The 20,195-nt window shown below is 36.4% G+C and overlaps 1 protein-coding gene across 14 annotated transcripts in view; it reads left to right on the forward strand.

Moving 5' to 3' along the window:
• The window catches only part of EIF4G3 (eukaryotic translation initiation factor 4 gamma 3), a 330,614-nt gene that overhangs the window by 198,555 nt on the left and 111,864 nt on the right, over nucleotides 1–20,195 (forward strand). For all 14 annotated transcript variants that reach the window (XM_038531720.1, XM_038531722.1, XM_038531709.1 and 11 more), the window contains 3 exons: nucleotides 5,945–6,042; nucleotides 8,380–8,502; nucleotides 17,563–17,671. In XM_038531720.1, coding sequence (XP_038387648.1) covers nucleotides 5,945–6,042; nucleotides 8,380–8,502; nucleotides 17,563–17,671 — 330 coding nt within the window. The remainder of the gene's footprint in view (nucleotides 1–5,944; nucleotides 6,043–8,379; nucleotides 8,503–17,562; nucleotides 17,672–20,195) is intronic.

A 20,195-nucleotide genomic window follows, 5' to 3' on the forward strand; every position in this document is an offset into this window, starting at 1 on the left:
CCATGCAGGGAGCCTGACGTGGGACTCGATCTGGGGTCTCCAGGATCATGCCCTGGGCTGAAGGCGGTGCTAAACCCCTAAGCCACTCGGGCTGCCCAGCTATAGAATTCAATCCACATAGTATTCCATTTTAGTAATGAATCATAATGTATAATCCAGTCCTCTATTGATAGGAGATTCAGACTATTTTCCTTATTTGGGCAGATATTTCAGATTTAAAGTGTATAGTAGTTAATATGCTTTTATCAGACTTAAAAGTTTTGATCCAGGGATCCCTGGGTGGCGCAGCGGTTTGGCGCCTGCCTTTGGCCCAGGGCGCGATCCTGGAGACCCGGGATCGAATCCCACGTCGGGCTCCCGGTGCATGGAGCCTGCTTCTCCCTCTGCCTGTGTCTCTGCCTCTCTCTCTCTCTCTGTGACTATCATAAATAAATAAAAATTTAAAAAAAAAGATTTAAAAAAAAAAAAAAAAGTTTTGATCCAGTAGTTCCCATCAATGTGAGATCCTTCAGCTATACTACTTTCGGGCAGCTATTCTGGCCTTATGGTCTAGAAGCCAAGAACACCACTTTCATATTTTTTCCTTGGAATCTCGTCTTCTCTTACCCCTCCACTTTAGTTCTTCATTTCCTTCTGATCTTGATGTCCCCCCTTTACTCTCCCTCCTCTTCCTTCCTAACCTTGGGTTCAGGTAAAAAAAAAAAAAAAGTATAAGGAATGAAGTCCTAGTTCTGTATTCTAAAGCACTGCAGTCCTCCACTCTAGGGCAGAGGGCCTTCCTCTAGCTGAACTGATAAGGAACAAATCCTAGTCTTGTTTCTTACTGCCCTAGTGGTTGAGTTGGTAAGTTAGACTGACTGTTTTACAGAATTCTTAGTTCTTTGTCCTTAGCTTACAGTTCACTCTGGGGCACTAGCATTTTGCTCCTCTGTTCAGTTTAAATCTTGAACAGTGATTCTCAAACAATATTTTTACCTATCCTAAAGTTCAATAACCAAGATCATAAAATTGTATTTGTGCAGTATAATTCTAGTGGTGTTTCTATAGTGTTGAGAAAAAATAATGAATAGTATTTGATCAATTTTTCAGTTTTTCTCTCATCAGTGTTTCTTAAATATTTTGATGCCTATTATATTAGAAAAATAAATACCTCATGAAGACTGACATTACTTCCAGGCAAACACTAGGAGTGGTGGCCCAAGTTGTAAAAAATTGGTGTTTGGTGGGAGCAAAGAGGTGTGGTTAGTAGTGACAGTGATACTGAGAAAGGAAAAGAAAAGCTTGAGAATTTACATTGTTATAAAGCATCCCGTTGTCTTTTCCTTCAAACTAGTACACTCTCCCTTTTTCTCACTCTATCTTGTGATTTCTACCTCCCCCTTTCATTTTATTTTCCACCCTTCCTGAGTTTTGTGGGGCTTGGGCACCTTATTCACCTCCTAAGAGCTGAAGGATTCATCCATTGTTCCCCATGGTATGTGGAGTTGGGAAGTGTTCAAACATCCAAAGTTGAATTTGATTGTGTTTTCATGGAGTGTTAATACTGTGATTGTTGGGGTGCCTCAGTGGTACAGTCAGTTAAACAACAGATTCTTGGTTTTGGTTCAGGTAATTATCTTGGGGTCCTGAGATTAAGCCCTTTGTTGGGCACTGTGCTCAGTGCGGGGTCTGCTTGAGATTCTGTCTCCTTCTCTTTCTGCCCCTCCTGCTTGTGCTCTGTCTCTCTTTAAAATAAATAAATAAATAAATAAATCTTAAAAAAAAAATACTGTGATTGTTGACATGCTTGTATACTGAGCTTATGATTATTATGGGATATCATGGGATAAATATGAGCTTTTATGTGCTGACCTGCATATTTAACCACCTATATTTGTTTCTATGGAAAAATTCAGTTTTGATAGGTTTTTAGAAGACTTGCAATGTATAAGACCACATGATGGGTATTTTGTAGAATGTAGATGTTAAGATAGTCTCCTTGCCTTTCAGGATCTTACAGTACATTTGTTTGATATTTGTGCTGGGGGCTTTACCATTGAGAAGAAATCTAAACGTTGTCCAGACCACTGGTTCTCAGATCTTTCAATATCCTGGTCAAACAAAATTAAAAAAAAAATAAATAAAGTAAAATAAAGGAAGAAACATATAGGACTATTATTTTTTAAATTTTGCCACAAAGACTTTCAAAGAAAACTGCTATTTAATATCAATAGCATTTCATAAAGGAAGGCTGTTTCAAGAACAAAGGAACAAGACTGAAATAATTTCAAAATAGTAACAGACCTTTCCAAAATGTCAAATTGGCAAGCCTATAGTTGTGGCTCGATTTGTGCTATTATAGTAATATTATTATTGTATAAATTTTGCCATATATCATTGACACATTCTGTATAGACTGAGGTTTAGAGAACCACTGATTGAGAACAGGGATCGGGGAAGAAAGGATCAGCCTTATTTTTTATAAAGGGCAATATTACAGGTTTTGCAGGCCATATGGTTTCTGTTGCATCTATTCAACTCTGCCATTTTAGTGAAAGAGAATCCATAGGTAATAGATTTTATCTAAATACTGTATGTGGGTGTATTCTAATAAACTTTGTTTATAAAATTGCACTGGATTTATTAGCCTTATGGCTTTAGTTGACATACCCCTGATCTAGATAAACCTGGCTACATTCTATTCATATGAGGTCAGGGTCATTAAGTAACATGCCTAATTGATAAATAGTATGCAAAAGTATTCACATTTTTTTTTAAATTTTTTTTTAGTATTCACATTTTTAATTAAAGTTTTTATTTTAGTTTTTAAATATTTTATTTATTTATTTGACAGGGAGAGAGAGAGAGAGAGCACAAGCAGGGTCAGCAGGCAGAGGGAAAGAGAGAAGGGCTTGCTCCCAGGGCCCTTAGACACCTAACTGACTGAGCCACCCAGGAATCCCAAAATAAATGTTTTTAAATGTCTTTGACTATATAAGAAGTTGGATTAATATTTTATAAAAGATAACCATTATTTGGTAGAAGGCTCACTCTGCTGGGGTCCACAGTTGACTTGATATTTTGCTAATTATGTTTAACCCCATTATTGAGATATCCTATGCTGCCAGGTATATTCAGGTGGTATTTATTGCATGTGTATTATATGCCAGTCTCTACCCCAGTCGTATTGACTGAAAAATGTTTCCTTAGAACAATCTGATTTTTTCTTAGCGGGATGATTCACCTTTTTAAAAAAAAAAAAAAAAATTTTATTTATTCATGAGAGACGGTGGGGTTGGGGGTGGTGGCAGTAGAGACACAGGCAGAGGGAGAAGCAGGTTCTGTGCAGGAAGCCCGAAGTGGGACTTCATATTTTTTCCTTGGAATCTCGGCAGGATCAGGATCAGGCCCTGGGCTGAAGGCAGCACTAAACCGCTGAGCTGCCCTGGCTGCCCTGATTCACCTTTTGGATCTTATTTCACTTAGTTTAAAGAATATGGCAAGATGAGCAGATTGTATTACTTACCTGGCAGTATTTGAAACCAATTTTAGAGGATTGTTTTCTGAGTTTTGGAATTAGTGATATATAGGATAGTATAGAATTGCTTATTTAAGTTTGAGTTTGAGAATAGTTTATGTACTACTTGAAACATGGCTAATGTGTTTTTCTCTTTTTACATTGAATTCATTGAAATCCTAGCTGTGCCCCCTGTTTAGATCTCCAAATTTGATTGAGACTTGCAGGGTTCTGATACTGCAAATCATACTGCTTCCAGGAAATTACCACTTGAAAATTATTGTGAGGATGGTGGGGATGGTTTGATGTTGATGATGACGAGTCTTAATATTATGACGAGTCATAATAGAGCCAGTATTATTTGACTGTTTACTAATGTACCAAGGATTTTGCTTGTTAACTATTTTCATACCTTTGTTTTTCCTTCTTGTTATCAAAGCTCAACTGTCACTGCTTCTACCAAAGCCAATCTTATACTTGTGCACTGGATCCAATCACGTACACATTTATGGCTATTACTCTAGCTGTTCTCTTCTCTGTTGCTGGCATTATCATTTTTTTTTTCTTTTTTACTAGATTAGTCCCTTTGGCATACAGGTATATGCAGTTTAATTCCCATCTTAAAAAACAAAACAAAAACCATTTTTCTGCTTCCCTTTATAGCAGAATTTTGAGAAAAGGAGTTATCTATGCTCAACTGTCTTCATTTCCATCTCATTCACGGTTGAGCCCACCTTAATTAGGATGTACTTCCCTGCCCCTCATGCACATAACTTTTGTCAGGGTTACCTGTGAATTCTACTTTGCTGAGTCTCCGTTGACCTCTCAGCACCATTTTACATAGTTATGCACACTCCCCATTCCTGAACCATTCTTTTTACTTCAACCGCTGCTTTGATTTTCTTTTTCATCTCCTTTGCTGGTTTTTTTCTTCATACCTGTAATTTCTGAACAGCAAAGAGTGCCCCAAAATCTCATCCTTGGGTTTATTCTCTATTTGTACTGATTTCCTCAGTTACCCAGTCTCATGGTTTAAATTTTGTCCATACTCTACTAATTCCAAAATGGATACCTATTATCTGATTCCAGACTTGGGTCCCTTCCTGCCTACTTGCTATCTGCCTTTGAAGGTCTAGTAAGAAACTCAAACTTTACATGTCCAAAATTGAACTCTTTCTTGATTTTTATCCCTTAAAACTCTACTCTTCCTCTAGTTTTCCTCATCTCAGTAAGTAAATAAATAGCACAGTAAATAGCACTTCCATTCTTCCACTTGCTGCAACAAAAAAAAAAAACCTTAAGAGTTTTCCTTGACACTGTCTCATAGTCACATCCACTCTATCAGCAAATCTGTAGGTTTTACTTAATGTATCCAGTATCTGACCCTTCTTCTCATCACCTCTACTGCAAGTACTCTGGCTTAATAGTAATTATGATAATAGTCAAAGTTTCAAAAGTTAAAGTATTCATTAAGAATACAGGGGTGGGCAGCCCCAGTGGCACAGCGGTATAGCGCTGCCTGCAGCCCAGGGCATGATCCTGGAGACCCTGGATCGAGTCCCACGTCGGGCTATCTGCATGGAGCTTGCTTCTCCCTCTGCCTGTGTCTCTCTCTCTCTCTCTCTCTCTGCATCTCTGTGAATAAATAAATAAAAAATCTTAAAAAAAAAAAAAGAATACAAGGGCTGGGTGGAAGAAAATAATTTCAGATAGAAGGACAACATTGTCAAAAGGTGAGAACAATGTCAAAGAGACTAGTGTCCTCAAGGGATAGTAGTAGAGATAGATTGTAGCTAGAGCAAAGGTATGGAGCTAGGGAGTGTGGTACATAATGTAGTTAGAACCCTGGAACCTGGACTTTTAGTATCAGATTTTATTTTTTGACTGCTTAATCTCAGCCTTTTTTTCTGCTCCAACAGTATGACATTTGGTAAGCCTAAATGGTAGTTCCCTATGATATGACAGTGGTTCTCTGTAAGTAGGGAGAAGAGTCAGATTGCTCCCACTCCACAAGATGATCACATATGTTCTCTTGCCTCTGACCAAACCCACACACAACATTAAGACAGACCCTTGCTTGAGAATCATATTGCAGGAAATGGGAAATGGTCAGGCTCCCCAGAATAGATTTTTTAAGATTAGTGCTATAGTACGATTCATTTTTTTGAAAGGTGACTCTGGTGGCAGGCAGTCTGCAGGGGTGGTTATTTAGTTGTTTTCATATTGGATGCTAACAAAAAGTTGTTTATGACTGTTTGGGAATCATTCCTTGACCACTTCAGTAAATAGAGGGGAGCTAGTAAATAGAGATGATTAAGAGGAATGTTTTTGTTACTTTTTTACCTTTTTTTAATTAACTTATTGTCCAAAGCCACAGGGCTAATAGTATTCTTATAGTGGTTGACAAAATAACTGAATGCTTCTTTTCATTTCTTTCTAATTCTTTAGGAACGCCTTTTTACCCAAGTCAGCCAGTGTATCAGTCAGCACCAATCATAGTGCCTACACAGCAGCAGCCCCCTCCAGCCAAGAGAGAGAAAAAAACAGTAAGAGATATTTATTAATTTTTTTATTTTAAAATAGAATGTCCACCCCCTTGTCAAATAAGTGTACACATAGTTGTAATCATTACCTCTCAGTTCACAAATGACTGCCATTTTTTGTTGTTTATATCCTTATTGCTAGACCCAGACAATTTATATGGACATAATAAGTAGAAGTTATAAAAAAACAATTTGCTTAATATCATTTTTCAGCATGCACTGAGCTAGATATGCTAGATGACATCATGCCTTCTTTAGAACTAGGAGGTTTACTCTGCTAAGATCTTACTAAGTGGGAGAAATTTGAGATCTATTTTTACCCTACTGATTATTGTCCTTTAACTTCAGTCCTGATCAGCTCTGCACACAAATATGAACTTAAAGGGGAAAAATCAGCACAGTGTTAAGGACAATAAGAAAAATCCTCCCTGTGAAATAGATTTATTTTTAGAAATAGAGTTTAGAAAATGTATTCTGTTTTTAAGAAGTTACAGGGGCTTTGCCTTTGTCTACTAAGGCAGGCCCAAGAAAATTAGAGTGCAGTAATATAAAATTCACATTGCCAGAAGAATGGCTTGCAATCTCTTTACCATTAGGAGGTATATCATAGCATAAAATGAGATTCACGAGGATGAGACAGGTAGGAGGGATATGATAGCAATCAGTACCCTTGAAAGTGCTCTTATTTAATAAAAATAAAGTTCCAAACATGGGCTCTTTGATTATCAGATACAAGTTTCTTATGCACACATTAAAATAAACAGGACATTCTTCCTCTGACCGTCTCTCCCTCTGCAGGATGGGGGGACAGAGGCCTGAGGCCAGGAGGGACCCTGCCATCCCCTGCATGTGTACCTGTCTCCCCAGTCCCATTTTTTATATTTAAAAAAAAAAAAAAAAAAAAAGAGCTACTTTGGAAAAAAAGAAAAGAAAATAAACAGGACATGCCAGTGTCAGGACACTGATGTTGAGAAAGTATGCTTCAGAAATATGGAGATAGCATAATAGATGTTGAATATGACAAACACCCAGAATGTAGAAACATCATTACAGAAGATGATGAAAATGGAAGGCATAATATATTTTACTGAACAAGAAAGTAGAACAAAAGCAATATTTAAAACTGTAGTAGAGACAACTTTCTGTACCTGAAAAATAGCTGATGTTAGAAATCTTACTTAAGAATTCCCAAAACAGGAAAGGAAAGAAAATGAGTGGGTAAAATCAGAAAGGTGACAAAACATGAGAGACCCCCAACTCTGGGAAATGAACAAGGGGTGAGGGGTAGTGGAAGAGGGGGTGGGCAGGGGGATGGGGTGACTGGGTGATGGGCGCTGAGGGGGGCACTTGTTGGAATGAGCACTGGGTGTTATTACTATATGTTGGCAAATCAAACTCCAGTAAAAAAAATATACCAAAAAAAAAAAAAAAAAAAAAGCCCAAAACAGCTTCCAGATCCAGGTGTTTTATTAGCAAATGCTTTGACATTTCAAAGAAGCTAGAGCTACCTTGGTTTCCTTCTGGAGGCAGTAATAGTAGAAGGGGCCTTTGTCTCAGCACTGTCACAGGATGGAAAGTCAGACCCCCCAGGTGCTCCATCTCCTTTGCAGCACTATTTCCACTGACAGCTGTAAGCATAGGTAGCCTTTAAAAAATTGAAAGAATACCATACATACTGTTCTGCATCTTGAATCTTTTTACCTACCAATACACCTGAATGATCATTCCATATCAGTACATATAGATCTATTTCATTCTTTCTACTAGCTGATATTTAATTTTAAAGATGCAATATAATTTTTAAATTATTGTGTCCTTGATCAGCCTTGAACTTGTTTCTATGGCTTTGCTCAAACAGCTACTATTGCAGTCAACATTCTTACATATGTAAGGTATCTGCAACATAAATTCCTATTCCTAATTACAAGGATATGTGCATTTTTCATTTATTAAAGAACCATTTATGACCCATAAAACTTTATTCTACAGAATAATATATATTCTAAAACAGTTTTACTTATGAATCTTATGTTAAGCAGTGTAAATAAAATCAACTAATTTGTCAGTGCTTACAAGATAAGCATTAATATTTTGCCTTTTTGACCTAGAAATTCAGCCAACTAGGTCCCATTTGTTATTCTAATTAGTTCATGTCAGAAATAATGTCCTAAATTTCTTTGAATGACCCCATACAGTTCTGTGATAGAAATAAAGTCATGTGTGGTGATTATCACTTTGATATTTGATAGGCTTCCCAGTTTATATCGTTAACACATCATTTGTCTATAGATATACATAGATACCCGTCTCTAAATATGCCATGTTATTCTTACCTTGTAGATAAGAATTCGGGATCCTAACCAGGGAGGGAAAGACATAACAGAGGAGATTATGTCTGGAGGTGGCAGCAGAAATCCTACTCCACCCATAGGGAGACCCACTTCCACACCTACTCCTCCTCAGGTAAGACAGAGTGAGTCATGAGGGATACGCTGTATATTTGTTTGCTAACTTCTGCTGGGCTCTTCTTTCTATAGCCACTTTTGTACTTCTCATATCCATCAGTTGTCTCATAGCCTTGAATATCTAAATGATATTTAAGCAGACATGTTCTTTCTCATTACAAATTGTTACAACTTCTAGATTTGTATTCATTATATTTCTATGTATTGTCTCCACATTCAGAGCATAGCTACTGCCACTCTTTTCCTAATGAACTATTTGCATAACACCAAAAGGAGCTGCAGTTCCTATAGAAACCTCATCAGTAATTGAGTATTTCATGTTTCAATATGGAGTCTTAGGGATTAAATGCTGTACAATATATTTGTGAAAACTTTAAGATTAAAAATTTAAACATTGTTATTTAGTAGTATTGTCTGGGACAAATGCCTATGCCTGTGTAATTCAGAGTGTTTTAGTGTTTTAGTTATACCTCGTACTTTTAAGGCTGCATAAATGATCTTTTTTAATTGGAGGATGTCTCCTTTCGTTATTTACATGGGTTATTAGGAAATATTGTCAGCTAAGCACCTTTTTGTTCCTGTTGCAGAATGTGGTTATTATTATCTTCTAAAAGTTCACTTTCTTGCTTTTAGAAATTAAGACATTCCAGGAAGAACTGGAGTTTAGTAAACCACAGTAGAGACTGGAAGTCCCCAAATTTGCCAGGATTTTTATTTCATCACTTGGTCACTTTAAATTTTGATAAACCATTCAGAGGAGATGAGTGATTTTCTTTTTTTTTTTTTTTTTTTTTAGATTTTTATTTATTTATTCATGATAGTCACAGAGAGAGAGAGAGAGAGGCAGAGACACAGGCAGAGGGAGAAGCAGGCTCCATGCACCGGGAGCCCGATGTGGGATTCGATCCCGGGTCTCCAGGATCGCGCCCTGGGCCAAAGGCAGGCGCCAAACCGCTGCGCCACCCAGGGATCCCATGAGTGATTTTCAAAGCTTTAAACTGAGAGCTCAGTTTATAAAACAGATAAAATGAAAATTATTAAGGAATAGGTGGTTGCTTGCTTCCTCACTTGTAGCCCAGTTTATGACAGGTAATAGGAATGATTAAATATCATTTCAGAATGATGAACTAAAAAGTTTTTAAAAATGTTCTTAAAAATTGGGATCACAAATACATGGCTGAGTTTAGAGCCCCTCGAAAATGTGCGAATTTATTTAATTTCCAACCTGGAAGTGAACATGGGATAGGTAACATTTATACATTTTAAGCTATCTACTTTATGTGCACAGTTAGATAAGGGCATACACTACAGAAAAACCTGGAATTGGTTGTTTAGGGCAATAAAGTTTGGTCTGTGTTTTCCCACATATATATGTGTGTGTGTGTGTGTGTTTTACATTTTATTTATTTGACAGAGAGTGTGCAAACGGGAAGTGGGAAGCAGAGGGAGAAGGAGAAGCAGGCTTCCCACGGAGCAGGGAGCCTGATGGGGGGCTCAATCCCAGGACCCTGAGATCATGACCTGACCTGAAGGCAGACATTTAACCACTGAGCCACCATGCGCTCCTGTGTTTTCCCACATTAATTAAAAATATTTTTGTTGATTCGTATTTGAATTCTCAACATGAACATGTCTTAGTATATCTTCTTGCATTTTAATTCCCTGTGGTTTGTTTTTTTAATGTTAACCAGCTTGCTACCCTACCCTCTTTAGGCTATAGAAATCCTTTTGCTGTTTATTTTTCATCAGAGATCCCTGCATTTATAGTAAAGTATAGCATGGAGTATACATAGGGATGTTTGAAGAGGGGGTTAATGAGTTTCATTTTGGCAAGCATTCAAGATAAGGAGTTAATTTAGAGGAACTGTAGTAGGTGTATATGACAAGAAGGGAGAGGAGAAACAGGGTTTGCTGCTACTGTGTTTGCCCTAAAGAGTAGATTAAATTTAGAATTGTCCTGCTTTGTAAGTTTTAAAATGATCTATGGAATAACTTCTAAAGATTTTATATCTCGAATAAATAAAACATATTTTTATATGTATGCATGTGCCCATTTAGGTGATCACACAATACAGATGGAGGTGCATGGGTAGACCTCTTTGAGTGCTAGAACACTTGCTGCAGGTCTCCATTATGTCACTTAAATTTATGACCTTAGGTCAGAACGTTGTCCTTTTAACCCCTATTTTTTTAATAAGTAAAATGAGGGAATTATAGTAAGTAATCTCAGAGTTCCCTTTTATCTTTTAAATGTTAAAATGGGAAAGAAGGGGGATGTTTTTGTTATTTTACCTCAGCAACACAGTCTCTCACCTATGTCTCTGTTGTTGATAGCGATCAGGCACAAGGAACATTTCTGCATTAAGAAATGTGCTAGATGCCTTAAAGTTTTTAGGGGACCCTTTAGGGTAAAAATAAATACATAATGCTATATAGGCAAGGCTTCCAAAGGCTGCTACTTCCATAGTCTACTTCCAAAGGCTGGGGTGGGGAATCAAAATCACTGAATTTTTTTAAATGAACTACTTTATATATATTTCTTCCTCTCCCTACTACCTTCCCCCCTCCCCCCGTTTTACACATTACTCTTATATTGAAGTACTATTACAACATGTGAGAGAGTCCTATGCCACAGGGTGTAGGGATAGAGTAAAGGTTGGAAACTTCAGATTGCTGGCATATCTTAGGAAAGATATATAGCCTCTCCTGTCATTTGGGAAAATTGCCAGAGTCAGCAAGTCATTCAGTCTTTTAAAGAGCTTCTTATTAACTTGATATCTGGAAACCTTAAATTCTGACCATTTGTTAATTAGTTCTATAGTTTTAGCAATAATAGTTAGGTTTTGGAGTGGAACTCCTGGGTGGCTCAGTGGTTGAGTATCTGCCTTTGGCCCAGGGCGTGATCCTAGGTCCAGGGATGAAGTCCTGCATCGGGTTCCCTACGAGGATCCTGCTTCTCCTCTGTGTCTCTGCCTCTCTCTGTGTGTCTCTCATGAATAAATTAAATAAAAACCTTTCTTTGTTTGTTTTTTAAAGTTAGGTTCTGAAGCTTAGACAATGATACAAGTAATCTGTATATAGTAAGTAGGTAAGTTCTTGCAGAAAGAATTTCGAGGAGACACCCATATAATATCAACAAACCCAGTGTTAACTTTTATTTTTTAATGTATATATTTCAGAGAGAGTGAACAAGAACACGGGCACACACAAGAGGGGGGAGAAGAGAGAGAATCTTAAGCAGAGTCCCTGCTGAGCACAAAGGCCCATACCAAGTTCAATCTCTCTATCCTTAGACCATGACCTGAGTCAAAGTCAAGAGTCAGATGCTTAACCAACTAAACTACCCAGGCGCCCTCAGTCTTAGCTTTTATAATGTCATTTGTTGGGACTCCTGGGTGGCTCAGTGGTTGAGCGTCTTGCCTTCGGCTCAGGCCATGATCCCTATCCCCTCCTTATCGAGTCTTGCATGTGGCCATCAAGCTCCCAATAGGGAGCCTGCTTCTCCCTCTGTTTATGTCTCTGCCTCTCTCTCTCTGTTTCTTGTGAATAAATAAATAAAACCTAAAAGAAATAAATTTAAAATATCATTTGTTGACTCAGTCATAGCACTAATGAGTTAATATCCTTCTCTACCTTGAAACATATGGTATGTTTTTGCTTTACTGCTATCTGCAATAAAGAATAGTGGTCATTAAATTAAATCACATCATTTTTCATCTTTAATAAAACAATTTATCATTAGTAATTTCTTCTGACTTCAATAACAATACTTTTTGAGGTTCCTGGCTGGCTCAGTCCATAGGACACATGATCTTGGGTTTATAAATTTGAGACCCAGGTTGGACATAGAGTTTAAAAAAAGAAAGGAAAGAAAAAGATATACCTTTCAATAGTATGGAGAGTGTTATAAACTTTAAACAGGTATCCAGGTGGAGCTTGATTTTCTTAAAAGTTTTAAATAAGATGTCAAAATGAATAAAGACCCTTAGTAGCTAGTGTTAAGCTATTTTTTTGTTGAAAAGAAATTTGAACATGGACAGTCAGGGAGTCCTACTTAAGAGTTATAAAGCAGGGTTGTTGATTTAATCAAGCCTGTCTCCAACAGGGTTTGATAAACACCTGAATTTTTAATAAAACTAAGATTCTCCGGCTTTAGTGCCTATGGGAATTTCCTAAAGTCAGAAAACAAAATTTGACACAAGGTGACTTTTGAGATACGATATCTTTTTGGAAGCTGGTGGAGCAAATATGTTTTAAATTGTTTTTGACATCCCAATGAAGATCCACTTATGAGACACATTAATGTTCAATTTTATGTTTTTGTTCAGTGATTCTTCACTGAACTTGAATGATGTTTTTTTATAGTTCTTCACTAAATTTTGTTAAAGTTTTTGCTGTTACAGTGGTGTGATTTAATCTGAATCCTAATTATAATGAAAATGTGACTTGAGTTTGTATATGTGTAGTACAATTCCTATCCCTTACTACCTACTCCCAGTCGGACACTGAACAGTGGTATTGCAGCTTGCAGTCATCCAATAACTACAATGTCTGTAGTTGTAGATGTCACAGGAAGTTCTATAAGAAATTAACAAGAAACCGGGCAGCCCTGGTGGCCCAGCGGTTTAGCGCCACCTTGGTTTAGCCCCGCTTTCGGCCTGGGGTGTGATCCTGGAGACCCGGGATCAAGTCCCATGTCAGGCTCCCTGCATGGAGCCTGCTTCTCCCTCTGCCTGTGTCTCTGCATCTCTCTCTCTCTCTCTCTCTCTCTCTCTCTCTCTCTCTCTTCTGTCTTTCATGAATGGATGAATAAAATCTTTTTAAAAAATTTAAAAAAAAAAAGAAATTACAAGAAACCATCAAGCTTTACTTCTGTTATGGAAAATACATTTTCAGAGTTAAAATACTTCAGTTTTGTATGTATATAAATTATAAATCTTCATTGGAAAAGAATAGTAAAGGAAGAAATTGTAGCCTTAAATCTTACTACTGAGAGTTTGTTAACTTTTCGGTGAATATCCTTTCAGACATTTGTAGTGCATATATGCACATCAATATCTATAACTTAATATGTCTGGATTCATTCTTTCCATTTTATAAATACCATTTTTTCAGTGGTCATTAGGAGTGTTCATGTTTGACTACAGGTTACTATTACAATTTTTAATGGCTACATGGTATTTCTTTGAATATACCCTTGTTTATTTAATGAATGGGTATTTTCCTGTTTGTCACTAATACTAACAATACTGTAACGAACAACTTTGTGGACTTATTTTTGGGTTATGATGTTATCTATCCTCCAGAAATTTACCAATTAATCTCTGACCAGCAGTTTTAAGGAAGAACCCTTTTCCTTATTTGATATATTAAATATAATCCCATTTCATTTTTATTTATTGATTTATAGAGCTGAGAATTTTGATGTTTGCTGGTTATTTGTGTGTTTATGAATTATTATGTATTTTGAACACATTTGTTTTGGGGCGATGATTTTTTTTCTGATTTTTAAGTGTTCATCAGAAATTTTTTTTGACTTATGTAATATTTTTTTCCTAGTGTGATGATTGTGTTTTTTTTTTTTAAGATTTTATTTATTTATTCATGAGAGACACAGAGAGAAAGAGAGAGGCAGAGACACAAGCAGAGGGAGAAGCAGGCTCCATGCAGGAAGCCTGATGTGGGACTTGATCCTGGGACTCTGGGATCACACCCTGAGCCAAAGGCAGACGCTCAACCACTGAGCCACCCAGGCATCCTGATGATTGTGTTTTAACCTTTTTTTTTTTTTTTTAACCAATGGCTTGTCCTTTCTTTCAGTATTATTCATTGAATACTTTGCCATTGCTTCCTTGCTTAGAGAGATTATTTTATATACTATAAAATATACATAATAAATATACATTTATTTATATATATCATTATATAATATATTTTATGTGTATATATTAAAATTATATATTATATAGTTTATAATAAATATATATTAAATAAATTATATATTATATATAAATATACACCCACATCCATACATACACACACCTCTGAGTTTGTTTCCGGAATTCTACATTCCACTTATTTTTTTAAGATTTTATTTATTTATTTATTTATTTGAGAGAGAGTGAGGATGCACAAGCTGGAGGTGGAGCAGAGTGGGAAGTAAATGGAGGGGAAAGAATCTCAGACTCTGCATTAAGTTTGACGCCCCACGCAGGGCTTAATTCTCACAATCCTGAGATCAAAACCTGTGCCAAAATCGAGAATCAAATGCTTAACTGAGTGAGCCACCCAGGATCAGTGTTTCTGTTTTCTTTAGCTAAATACCCAAATGTTGAATTGCTGCATCATATCTTAGTTCTATTTTTATTTTTTTTTAATGGTTTTATTTATTTATTTGACAGGGAGAGAGCTCAAGCATGAGCAGGGGGAGTGTCAGGGATAGGGAGAAGTAGGCTCCTTATGAAACAGGGAGCCTGATGTGGGGCTTGATCCCAGAACCTTGGGATCATGACCTCAGCCAAAGGGAAAGGCTTACCTGAATGAGCCACCCAGGTGCCCCTATTTTTAATTTTTTGGGGAATCTTCAAACTGTTTCCCATTGTGACTATACCAATTTATATTCCTACCAGCAGTACACAAGGGTTCCTTTTTGTCCACATCTTCACCAACAGTTGTTATTTCTTGTCCTTTTGATAATAGCCATTGTGACTTCTGTGAGGGGATATCTCTTTCTGGTTTTGATTTGTATTCCTCTTTTTATTTATTTTTGATAGTCACAGAGAGAGAGAGAGAGAGAGAGGCAGAGACACAGGCAGAGGGAGAAGCAGGCTCCATGCACCGGGAGCCCGACGTGGGATTCGATCCTGGGTCCTCAGGATCGTGCCCTGGGCCAAAGGCAGGCGCCAAACCGCTGAGCCACCCAGGGATCCCGGAACTAGGATTTAAATAGCATGTTATCTCAGTCCTTTCCCATAAATGTTTATACACAAATATACACAAAATCTTCCTAGTTCTTTTTTGTTGTTGTTGTTGTTGTTTGTTTTTTAAAGAATTTATTCAGAAGGGTGGGGGTGGCAGAGACACAGGCAGAGGGATAAGCAGGCTCCATGCAAGAAGCCCGACGTGGGACTCGATCCCTGGTCTCCAAGATCACACCCCGGGCTGCAGTCGGCGCTAAACCGCTGTGCCACCAGGGCTGCCCTCTTTGTTAATTAAAAATGTTTATGCAGTTGTCTCTTAAATATGATTCCAGATATTTTAATCTGACCTTGAAAAACTCTCTGATCAATACAGATGTATAGATATCAGTAACCTTTCACTATCTTAAACATCTCATTTTATGTATGTATGGCTGTCATTCTGATGACCTGCTTTTAACAACTACTCATTTTTTTGTTATTAATTTTCCAGGCAACTGGAGTAGTTTATATTTTCTTCCTTTTAGTTAAATAATATAATTTACATGTCTTTATTTCCTGTTTAATAAATGCTATATAACTTTTAGATCCTTTCCTAATTTCTAGAACTATTTCCAGCCATAGAACTAAACAAATCTGTATTTTCACTTATACCTATGAAGAGGTCCTAATTTCTGAATTTTAATAACACAACTTTTTTCCCACTGGAACTAAACATTCAGAGCAATCATGGCAGTACTATTCATTTATTTGGCTATGATTCAAAGTGAAAACAGTAACTGTTCATTTTTTTTTTTTTTATAATTTCAGTATTCTTCATTTGGAAATAATTTGGAATATGAGCACTGTCATAGTCTAATGAATTAGGTGCATTTTCCCTATTCCTGTCTGTTACTCTATATAGTCCAGATATAATCAAATGTAAATTACATGTTGTAAATTTTGAAAATCAGTTATTTAAATGATATATGGTATGTGTCTGATTTATTTTATATTCCTATTCTCGGTGAGACTGATTTGAAAATATTTTTTATTAATGCTCACTTTTTTAAGTGGCCCTACTCATCCCAGATTCATTCTCACCTTAAGTCTACTTCATGTCTAAAGCACCACACACGCACACACACACACACACTCACACACACAGTCAGAAAATCAGAGTTGTGCAGGGACTCTGTTCTGATAGCACTGATAGAATTCAATGTAGGGGAAATTATAGCTAACAAAAAAATGACCTGAGATCTCTGAGAAGAGACATTGCTTATTTTGTGGCTTTTTTGTAACCCTCAAATCCAGAGCACCATAGCTGCATGGAAAGTGATGTAGAATGAGTGTTCTTGTCCTTCCTTGTGCAATTCTTGTTGCTTACTAAGATGAACAATAGCTGCAGTTTTTTCAACCAACTCTACTAGGATTTCATGGCCATTTTTGATTCTCATAAAGTGGCTAAGTGAAAATGAAGAGTTTCCTCTTAACTCTGAAAAACAGATATTTTACTCAGATTTCTGACACTGAAAAGATACCGTCCTTGTTCCAGAATCTGAAGATATTTTGAGGTGAAAATGCCATTAGATACTTCACAAGTTCCATTTCACCTGTGTAATTATATGGACAGATTACAAGAATCATCTTTCAGTATTGTTTTCTTGAATCAATCAAACCGTGACTGGTTTTAAAACCCATCGTGTTTAGTTTGTCTAGCTTTCATCCAGTGAACTACTTTGCTAGGTAGTTAATAAGTGAAGTTGACCAGATCCCTTTGGTCTTTGACTGGGAGGAGGTTAAATTCTCTCTTAGATGTGATGTATCTCCCATTAGGTGGAAAGTGTGTTTGTCCTTAGAAGGAGCCCCAAAGAATTCATTTATATTAATGATTTCTGTGCTATTTGTTCTTGTTGTGATTAATAGTAATCCTCTCTTTTCCTTCCCCTCTTCTGCTGCCTCTTTCCTTTTCCTCCCGTCCTTTCTGAATTATTAAATTGGCCTATATATTTTTTCCTTGCTTTCCCTTTTTTTTTTTTTTTTTTTTTTTTAATTTTATGATCTGTTCTACTCTGTGTTCCTCACTTGCTTGGGTTCCATGTTGCTAGTTTTTATGTTCGCACGCTCATTATCACCCTTTTTTGTACTTCAAATCCCAGCAGCTGCCCAGCCAGGTCCCTGAGCACAGCCCTGTGGTTTATGGGACTGTGGAGAGCACTCATCTTGCTGCCAGCACCCCTGTCACTGCAGCTAGCGATCAGAAGCAAGGTTTGTATATAACTGTTTTCTTTCCTATTTTTTTTTAAATTAAATATATTGCACTCAGTATTTAAGGGCAGGAGTGAAACATTTGAGGATTATTTAGATACCCACTTGTAAACAAAGTGTCAAGATGGAAAATAAAGTGTTCTACTTTTAGAAAAGTAAAATAGGGTTGATTAGTAAAATTTTTCCCTATATTTAATTAATACCTCACTTGATACGTATTTATAGGTAAAACCTAATTTGCTTGAAACTGGTTTTGTTTTTTGGTGGTGATGAGAACAAGGTTGAAGAAATAAATCAAAGTATATATTCCTTTACAAGAATAACACAGTTTTATTTATATATTTAACATGTGTATCTTGCTATTTTTAAAAGCATGAAATATTTCTTCATGTAAATTTGGCTTCTGTAGCTTCAGTTCTGTAGTACTGAGTTTATCCTGGTTCCATCATGCACTAGTATTTGGTCTTAATGAGTCATTATGCTTTGTGTCTTCATCATACTGAGGGCTCTACTCCCATTTACCTAGCAAGTGTAAAATGCTTGTTGAAATAAACACACAACATCGCCTTTTGAATTATAAATAGAAAACTGTAAGGGAAAGCTCATGTCAGAAAATGGGATATCACAGCCTTTCTTTGTTATGTAGTTGGACCTTAATCAGAATTGGGAAACAGTTCTTATTAGGCACAGGGAAAGCATAGAACTCAGAGCATGCTTTTACAACGTTCCTGACTTCATTATAAGAGTGAATAGAAAGCATATGTGATTTCAAATTTTTTGAATTATTCATTCCTCCAGATCCCTTCATATATGATGTTAGTTAGTAAACGTACTTTCTAAAAATTATTCTTTAAAAGGTACTTGGGAATTGGCACATAACCTAAGCAATATTATATATTATTGGGTGTTTGGTTTTTTTTTACAGCTTTTCACACTTAGAAACATATGTTTGATTTCAGGATTCTAGAGCATACAAAGATAATAGGTTTTTTCCCCTTTAGTATTGAGGAACCTAGTAAACTTGAATAGAGACACATCCTATATTTTGTTTTTTTAAGATTGTTCCAAACCAAAAAATAGATAACAAACCATAACCTGCCATCCTTCTAAAAGTTGCTCTGTCAGATACTTGAGCAGTACTCAGACATAAAGACTCATGCATACTTTGAGTTAAATTTTTTAACATGAAAGCCATTCACCTTGCAGCAGTGCACGTGGTGTAGGCATTGTGGAAGATCACTTTCTGCCTCCAGTGATAGAGCGCTTTTCGATCAAAAGTCAGAATATTTTCAGAGTAGAGTATAATTTTCAAGGTGTTCTCTTCAAAACATTATTGTTTACAACTGTGCCAACTAATCTTTTTTGCTAGTTAAAATTATGATAAGCACATTGAATACTTAACATCCAAAGAGACCTCATGATGTGTATCCATCCTATATGCAAACTTCAGCTGGAACACAATATAGAGAATTCATAAGATGTCTTAATATGATAGCTGTGCTCTGCTATGATTTTTAGATTATGAAACTACTCCATTTTGCCATCTTTAGGCCTTGATTTCCATTAGGAAGAATACAGAACTCTTGGTTTTCTCTCAATTTTTTATGCTTAGTAGAAATTTGAATAATAAACATTCCACATTGCTGTTCGATGTAGATATGAGTGCATTGAAAATGTTTTCAGTTTCCTTGATGGAAAGAAAAACTTGACTTTTAAATATATTTCATAGTGCTTATAACGAACTCTGGGGGACTTCTGCCCTTTCCCTCTTAGTACCAGTTACTTTCCAGAAAACTCAGTTAACTATGTTTCTAATTGTGCCCATAGCTAACGAACATATAGAATAGTTTTCAGAGTAATTTTTAAACCAAATGTGTGTAAGCTCAAATAACATTAGAAAGGGCTCACCAATTTTCAGAAGAATTTTTTACAGTTAAGAAATTTTAAAAGTTTCTTTACATTCCTTTTGAAATTAAAGTAAGATGCAAAAATATACTGTTTTAAAGAATGCTGGATTACCCTCAGAAATAATAGACTCTTGCATTCTAGGTTGGTTGGTTTTTCTCTCATATAAATGTGAGTTTTAATTGGGTAACAGTATCTCATGTTAGCTCCAAAGTCTCCTGCCAGCTTTCTTTACCTAAATACTTCTTTTTCCATGTACCTTTGTTTTTTTCCTCCTGAACTGGAAAAATGTGGGATTTGGTCATCTTATTGTTCAGACTTAATCTATAAAATACTCAGTTTCCCCTTCTGTAAAATAGGAACATAATAGTTTCTATCCCAGCAGTGATTGCAAGAATTAAAGAATATGGTGTCTGGCCTGATTACTACCATATGAGAAGTGCTTAGTAAACGTTAGCTACCATTATTACACTTCTGGTTTTCTCAGAGTTTATAATATGAACAGCTGAAATGTACATGAACATCATGTTGCCAGACAAATATGACATTTCCCATTTGTTTGGTACTTTATAAAGATATAAAGACACAGGGAAGACCTTCACTGTGGTGAGTAGAGAGA

Source organism: Canis lupus, chromosome 2 (genome assembly GCF_011100685.1).
Source record: "Canis lupus familiaris isolate Mischka breed German Shepherd chromosome 2, alternate assembly UU_Cfam_GSD_1.0, whole genome shotgun sequence".
NCBI lineage: Eukaryota > Metazoa > Chordata > Mammalia > Carnivora > Canidae > Canis > Canis lupus.